The 7,873-nt window shown below is 35.7% G+C and overlaps 2 protein-coding genes across 2 annotated transcripts; both read left to right on the forward strand.

Annotated features, from left to right (window-relative positions):
* Positions 1 to 965: 965 nt before the first annotated feature.
* On the forward strand, positions 966 to 4,982 carry LOC106452068 (transmembrane 9 superfamily member 1). The gene is made up of 12 exons (XM_013894087.3): positions 966 to 1,204; positions 1,851 to 2,043; positions 2,134 to 2,238; positions 2,470 to 2,487; positions 2,569 to 2,666; positions 2,752 to 2,904; positions 3,070 to 3,204; positions 3,353 to 3,519; positions 3,636 to 3,730; positions 3,823 to 4,196; positions 4,284 to 4,557; positions 4,657 to 4,982. Exons 1-12 carry the CDS (start codon positions 1,100 to 1,102, stop codon positions 4,722 to 4,724), a joined length of 1,785 nt encoding a protein of 594 aa, XP_013749541.1. The 5' UTR covers positions 966 to 1,099; the 3' UTR covers positions 4,725 to 4,982.
* A 557-nt stretch (positions 4,983 to 5,539) lies between these two features.
* On the forward strand, positions 5,540 to 6,414 carry LOC106452051 (ferredoxin, leaf L-A-like). The gene has a single exon (XM_013894067.3). It carries the CDS (start codon positions 5,797 to 5,799, stop codon positions 6,241 to 6,243), a length of 447 nt encoding a protein of 148 aa, XP_013749521.1. The 5' UTR covers positions 5,540 to 5,796; the 3' UTR covers positions 6,244 to 6,414.
* Positions 6,415 to 7,873: the final 1,459 nt, after the last annotated feature.

A 7,873-nucleotide genomic window follows, 5' to 3' on the forward strand; every position in this document is an offset into this window, starting at 1 on the left:
CATCTTCAAACTTTCAAACATTCAATCCCGAAAACAGTGACTCCAAATCATTGACAACAAAACAGATCATTCATTTATTCTTCCAATTTTATGAGCTGTCTGATCTCAAAACCCAAAACCATTAATTCAATAATAAAACTCCAAACAATCAATTCGATCACTACATCACAAACATTCAATCACTCAACTCGGTTTCACATATCAAACATTCTATCACCAATACAGTTAGTCTTCAATAATAACTAGACTTATCTCAATTCTGAAACCAAACTTTCAATATCTATAACCTCAAAACCAAATGTGTCCAAGTTTCAGTCTCTGTAATCCACATTCTGAAAAAAATCTGAACCTAACCGATTTTCAACCACAATACTTTCAAACCCACAACAAAATCAATCAAAAATTGGAGATAGAACATATCTTTTACACGGAAGAGACGAGAACAAAAACAGGAGATGAAAGATGAAGTCTAGGGTTCCGTCGATTTCGTCGCCGATGGAAGGAGCGGGAGAATGGAATACACCCTAGGAGAGCAGGAGCAGTTGATTCGATCAATTTTTTCGGTTGATTTCGTCAGCTCTAGGGTTACGGACTGATTTGAGGAAATGATGAAATCAGAGTAACAAGGAAGGGCACGGAGGACTAAAGGAAGACCAGAGAAGAAGCAGTGAAGGAAGCAGTGAATGCGGTGGGCTTCATCGTGTTCGTCGGTTCTAGGGTTTTCTTTCAATTTTCAGTTTTAGAAGAGAGGGAGAAACGACAAAGGAAGAGAAAAGGGAAAGGAACGCGCAGATCTGGTTAAGGATCCGGGTTATAGTGGGTCAAGTCAAATAGTTTAGGTTGGATCCTGTAAATACTTGGTTTCAGGAAGAGTAATTTCGATTTTCATCACGTTTTTGATTAAAGTATATTAAAAATTATATTGTTTTTAATTGGTGGGATAAAATAGAATAAGCATGGAGTTAGTGGGGCAATACGGAATAAAGTCCTATATACATACATACACAACCTGAATCGTATCTACGAGAAGTCATTGGTCTCCGTCACCGTCTTCTCTGTCTGTATCCCCCTCAGATCTGATCATCCGCCGGATTCCGATATGCCGTCTTCCCGCGCCGTTAAACCTCTATTCTCAGTTTACACAGCCGTCGGATGCATCTTCCTTCTTCTCTCTCCGGCGTTGGCCTCCGAGTCAGATCACAAGGTTAGATTTGAATCTTCTCTTTCGTAACTGTAGCTCGATTCGAGAGTTATTTGCTGGCAGAGATCTCGTTGTTGCATGTTGTTTGTGCTGGCTCCAATCTGTTCAAAAACTTGTCGTTTTCACTGCATTATGGATTATTAGGTTGATTGAGTGGACAAAAGTCCAGATGGCACAAAACGCCTTCATCACTCCTCTTGTTTGTTTTTGTGACTGATCAATGTTAGTGGATGTTGTTTAATTTGCAGACATTTAGTAGAGAAGAGTGCTCCTTCGATTCTTTGCTATGTCTAGCTTCTTCTGATTATGTAGATAGACCTGGGAGAAATTAATTTGAATTTTGATTGCCTGATGATGATACTCGAAGATTATTATGGACAGTTTCTTGCTATGATCATGCCTTAACAGTAGCAATCTTGTAGTCTAAACAGAGAAAATTAGTAGCAGTCCTCCTCCTACATATCCTGAGTGTTGCAATGACAAAGATTTGGAGTGCTTTCCCTTTTTTTCTCCCAAAAGATGATGTCTTCCTTGTTTTGTATCTACATTTTTATGCCTAGTGTTTTGCCCAACATACACAATATTGCACTACCAGAGCTCCATTTATCCCAAGTCCTGAAATTTGGTCTTCTGCTTTTTTTCTTCCCAGTATCAAGCTGATGAGCAGGTTACTCTGTGGGTGAACAAAGTTGGCCCATATAATAATCCACAAGAAACATATAACTATTATAGCCTCCCTTTTTGCCGCAAAACTGAAAACACCATTCACAAATGGGGTGGTCTTGGCGAGGTCCTTGGTGGAAATGAGCTCATCGACAGCCAGATCGACATTAAGTTCTTAAGTATTTTATTTTATTATGCTAGTTTTTCTTTTAAAAAGTGTTATCTTGATTGCACAACAGTTATATTGCCTTTTTCTGTTTTACTCCCAGAAAATGTTGACAGAAGCGTGATCTGTCAATTGGAACTTGATGAAGCAAAGGTCAAGCATTTCAAAGATGCCATTGAAAATAGTTACTGGTTTGAATTATTTATGGGTATGTATCACAGTTACTTATACAATATTACTGATGAATAAGTATCAAAGAAAAAAGAGAGCTGATTATCTGTTTGTTTTATTTGAAATCGGAAGTCTTTATGACCTACGGAATTAAGCTTGCTGCACAATCAACATTCTTTAAAATTTTTAAGCATCCTTCGGTTGCTAATCTTTTGTCTTGCTTCTTTTTGGCAAATCATGTTTATGGCGTACGTGGATGCAAGTTCAGATGATCTGCCTTTGTGGGGTATGATATTTCTTATATTCACATTGAATTTTCTAAGTTCAGTTCTCGACATAAATTTTGACTATCTGATTGATGTTATAGGCTTTGTGGGAGAGATGCCTCCTGGAAAAAATAGTGAAAACGGCAAGCATGCTCTTTACACTCATAAGAGTATTAATGTCAAATACAACAAAGACCAGGTCTGTTGTTTCTTTGCCATTAAGCAGTATTAAGGATCTCATATTTACCTTTTATGTGATCTGATTTTTTTTCTTATTTGCCTAGATTATTCATGTGAATCTCACACAAGATAACCTAAGGCCGTTAGAAGCAGGGAGAACGGTGGACATGACTTATTCTGTTAATTGGATCCCAACCGAGATCACATTTGCTCGTCGTTTTGATGTTTATCTAGACTATCCATTCTTCGAACACCAGGTAAATCATATTTTGTTATGTTTTTACCGTTTTCATCTTTCTTCTATTACACTGAATGTCATTTCACCTGCTTGTTGATCGAACTGCTAAAACCTTGACTCAAGAAATTTTTTTGGAAGCCTTTTTTTTTTGTAAACGTTTTTAATGGATTCGTTCATCATGCAGATCCATTGGTTCTCCATCTTTAACTCGTTCATGATGGTTATCTTCCTTACTGGTTTGGTCTCAATGATATTAATGAGGACTCTCAGAAATGATTATGCTAAGTATGCTCGGGAAGACGACGACCTGGAGAGCTTGGTAATGTCTCATCAACCCCTTCTTATCTAGAATAGCTTAATAAGTTCTTTTTTATATTACTATTTATGCTGTCAACTTGTCAATTTTATTTTCCTTGTAAGTGCAAGAGTGTGGAGCAACTTCTGACGGTTTGTATTATTGATCACAGGAACGGGATGTAAATGAAGAATCTGGATGGAAACTTGTGCACGGAGATGTGTTCCGACCGCCAAGTAGTCTGGTTCTTCTCTCAGCTGTAGTTGGTACAGGTGCACAGTTGGCTTTGCTTGTTCTTCTTGTCATATTAATGGCAATCATTGGGACACTTTATGTTGGGTATGTATTTCACTCAACTTCTCATGTTGTTTCTCATGGAATAAAACTTCGGCTTTTGTCTGAATATCATTGTTGCAATGAAATCTTCTTATGCATTCTGGTTTAACCTTATTCAGGAGAGGAGCGATAGTCACAACTTTTATAGTTTGCTACGCTCTGACGTCATTTATCTCTGGTTATGTGAGCGGTGGAATGTACTCAAGAAGTGGGGGTATGCTGTATCCTTGTCTGTTGAAAGCAAGCAAGCTCTCCAATAATTTACCTCCGGTTAGTTGACTCATTCTCTTATGGTGGTTTGTTCAGGTAAACACTGGATCAAGTGCACGATCCTCACGGCTTCTCTCTTCCCATTCTTGTGCTTTGGGATCGGATTCCTCCTAAACACAATCGCCATATTCTACGGATCTCTTGCGGCTATTCCCTTCGGAACAATGGTGGTTGTCTTCGTAATTTGGGGTTTCATTTCGTTCCCTCTTGCCCTCCTCGGGACAGTCGTTGGTAGAAACTGGAGTGGTGCTCCAAACAATCCATGCCGTGTGAAGACAATCCCACGTCCAATCCCTGAGAAAAAGTGGTACTTGACTCCAACAGTAGTCTCTCTTATGGGAGGTCTCTTACCCTTTGGCAGCATCTTCATTGAAATGTACTTCGTCTTCACATCCTTCTGGAATTACAAGGTAAAAATCTCTTACAACTTAAGAAATATCAACACTTGCTCTACATTTCTTGATGGGCTTTTTGTTGTTGTTGTTGTCTCATGACAGGTATACTATGTGTACGGGTTCATGCTGCTTGTCTTTTTGATTCTTGTTGTGGTGACAGTCTGTGTGACAATCGTGGGAACATACTTCTTGCTGAACGCCGAAAACTATCACTGGCAATGGACATCGTTCTTCTCAGCTGCTTCCACCGCAATTTACGTCTACTTATACTCGATCTATTACTACTACGTAAAGACAAAGATGTTTGGGTTTTTCCAGACCAGCTTCTACTTCGGATACACCTTGATGTTCTGTCTTGGCCTCGGAATCCTTTGCGGTTAGTTTTTTCTTTCATTCTCTACTCTCAATTCAAATCTGGTCGATGTGCACTGGTTTTGGTTTGAAGATTGTTTGGTGATTGGGAAACAATTTGCAGGAGCGGTTGGGTTCTTAGGATCAAATCTGTTTGTTAGAAGGATCTATAGAAACATCAAGTGCGACTAGAGACATAAGGAACGAAGAAAGAAAAAAAAATGGGGTAAAGATGGATCGTGGAATGTTATTGGTGGCAGTTAAGTCTGTTAGAAAGAATTCTTACAGGTTTAGATTATTATACTCGAGGGAAAGTGGGAATCAATGGAGGAGGAAGAGGTTGTATGGTAATTGAAAATATTACATTTTTATTTGGCTTTTTATTTTTATTTTTTTGCTTATTGAATCTGCTCTATTTTATTTAGGATTCAGAAATACTTTTTGGTTCCATCGTCTCTGTAAAGAGGTAGACAGAAAACTAAATTTCTAAATTTATTTAAAAATTAAAACCCCAAGAATTAAACGCAACGTAGTTTTTTCTGCTGGTTTGTCTATGCGGATATCTTCTTTTTCTTGGGCATTATTTTTTCTTTTAAAGTTTTATAGACTCAAAAATTAACCATTAAATCCCAAATTTTCTTAAAGCCTGAATAAAATATCAGTCACACACAAAATATTACTCCCTCTGTTCCTTATAGATCCATTTTTTAGAAAAAAAATTTGTTTTAAAAAAATACATTTTTTACATTTTCAAGACATTAATTAATGAAAAATTGTATTTTTCAAAAAATACAATTGTGTTTAATAAAATTTCATTGGTTAAAAGTTATTGAAAATAGCTAATTAAGGAAAATAATGTATTGGAAAATACAATTTTAAATGTTTTCTTAATAAATATGAAAAAACTATAACATGTATCTTTTAGGAACGGAGGGAGTAATAATTAATAAAGCATATGAAGAGTTATTCCTTTAAGACACAAACATGTCAGACATAGTTAGTGAGCTGTCCCAAAGTGAGACCACGTATAACTCACCTCAACAGATAGGTGTGTCGAACACAATCACTCACACAAAAAGGAAACAAATCACTATTCTCCAAATAAAAGACGATAATCCAACGATCCACACGATAAACGCCACGTGGAAGATAGAATTCCACAGCAATCCCACCTTTTAATCTTCTCGTCTCTCCTTCACACTCTCCACGCCATTTCCACAAGCCAAGAGAAACCAAACTCAAATCCTCTCAAACACACAATAAAATGGCCTCAACCGCTCTCTCAAGCGCCATCGTCGGAACATCCTTCCTCCGCCGTCAGACAGCTCCTATCAGCCTCCGTTCCCTCCCCTCAGCCAACACTCAATCCCTCTTCGGTCTCAAATCAGGCACCGCACGCGGCGGACGCGTCACCGCCATGGCTACATACAAGGTCAAGTTCATCACTCCAGAAGGTGAGCAAGAGGTTGAGTGCGACGACGACGTCTACGTCCTCGACGCTGCGGAGGAAGCCGGGATCGACTTGCCTTACTCTTGCCGTGCTGGTTCGTGCTCAAGCTGTGCCGGCAAAGTTGTGTCTGGATCTGTTGACCAGTCTGACCAGAGTTTCCTCGATGATGACCAGATTGCTGAAGGGTTTGTTCTCACTTGTGCGGCTTATCCTACCTCTGATGTTACCATTGAGACCCACAGAGAAGATGACATTGTTTAAAACAAAAGCTCGATAACATGCTTTTGATGGTTTCATAATCATTGTCTTTACATTTTGGGTTGAGTTTGTTGCTACTTAGTAAAATCTATTGTTGTCTGTTGTAATTTTTCTGGTTTTGGCCCACCTTTTGGTAAGATCAATGGATAACAGTGTAAACTATGATCATGCAAATTCTGGCAAACTTTTTTTTTTTTTTTTGGCATCGATTCTGGCAAACTTTCGATGGGAATCCAAACATTATCTTTAAACATTTGAAAATATAGTTTCTTTGAAGACTGTCTTTTGTGGTGCACCTTTGATTAAATTTTAACATTATCTTTACTTGGAAACAAATCCGCGCGATACAAGTTCTTTAATAAAAAAATTAAATTGTGTAAAACCATTAGTATAATATTGTGCTTAACAATTATATTTTATTTTATTTATATCAAATATTTATTAATTTCTTTGATCATATACAAAATTTGCATGATATATCATAGATGTACATATTATGCTATGGAAATAAAATATTTAATAAACTAAAAAGATTTCAAGTAACAGACAAAATCTCTCCTTCCCTCTAAGTATAGTGAAATAGACAAAGTTCAAAAAACTACCAAAAAAATTTACTGTTGTCATTTATGAATAGAAAAGATATATGGAAGGTTAATAACTTAAATAATGTCTGAGCATTGTTGCTAAGGGATGCAACCACTGGTCTTATTGTAAAACGCGTTGCTTCGTTGAATTTTTTAAGTAACTGTATTTGAATTAGGTACTCTCTATTAAACGTAATCTTATTCGTAACACTTCTAAGATTTAAATAAATTTTCAAATGAATTCGTGTGGTCATATAAATTACTTATTAAAAATTAAAACTATTTTAACAATATTAATCAAACTTATAAACCTAATAATTTTTTTTTACTTAATTAATTTTTATTTTTCATTTATCTCATACATTTGCTAAGTCATTTTATTGTACACAAAATTTGTGAGGTATATTATACGTACATATTATATATATGATGATAATAGAATGTCAAATAGGCAAAAAAATTACAAGATTATAAATGTTATAAGATATGTAATTGTAAAAATGTTGTAAGATAGGTATGTTATCTCTCTCTCTCTCTTCAATTTTCCTTTTCGTTTCCAAAAAAATCTTTCTCAAGCGGATGGATTAGAGCCAACTAAAAGGATGCATCATTTAGAAATTAAAAACAAAAAGTGGGAAATGGTGCGTAGTTCAGAAATTCAAAAGATGTCTGAAAAAGGTGTATAGTTTTAAAATAGAAAAAAATAGTTAATAATACTCTAACCAAATTTCGTTAAGCTTTTTAGTACGCAAACTCTTTTGCTACCAAATTTATATTACTCAAACTAATTATTTTGCTATTTTTAATACACTTATTTTTTAAAATGTGTTCATTTTAGTATTCAAACTATATTTTAATCAATAATATTTATGTTTCAAGAAAAAGTTTAAAATCTTCAAAATTTATAAACAAATCTTAAAAGTTTCAAATTTATTTAAAATTTTATTAATGAAATTAACTAACTGTAGAAAATCTTTAAATTCGAAGGTGGAATTTCAATTTTACAGTAAGTTTGATACAACTTTTCAAATTTACCCTTGAAAGATAAT

This window comes from Brassica napus, chromosome C1 (genome assembly GCF_020379485.1).
Source record: "Brassica napus cultivar Da-Ae chromosome C1, Da-Ae, whole genome shotgun sequence".
Lineage (NCBI taxonomy): Eukaryota > Viridiplantae > Streptophyta > Magnoliopsida > Brassicales > Brassicaceae > Brassica > Brassica napus.

Bases quoted from the DNA above. Each gene is read 5' to 3' on its own strand.
- LOC106452068 (XM_013894087.3), top strand. From the start codon at position 1,100: ATGCCGTCTTCCCGCGCCGTTAAACCTCTATTCTCAGTTTACACAGCC. The intron at 2,044-2,133 runs GTATTTTATTTT...TTTTACTCCCAG, and splicing joins GATCGACATTAAGTTCTTAA to AAAATGTTGACAGAAGCGTG. The intron at 3,205-3,352 runs GTAATGTCTCAT...TATTGATCACAG, and splicing joins ACGACGACCTGGAGAGCTTG to GAACGGGATGTAAATGAAGA.
- LOC106452051 (XM_013894067.3), top strand. From the start codon at position 5,797: ATGGCCTCAACCGCTCTCTCAAGCGCCATCGTCGGAACATCCTTCCTC.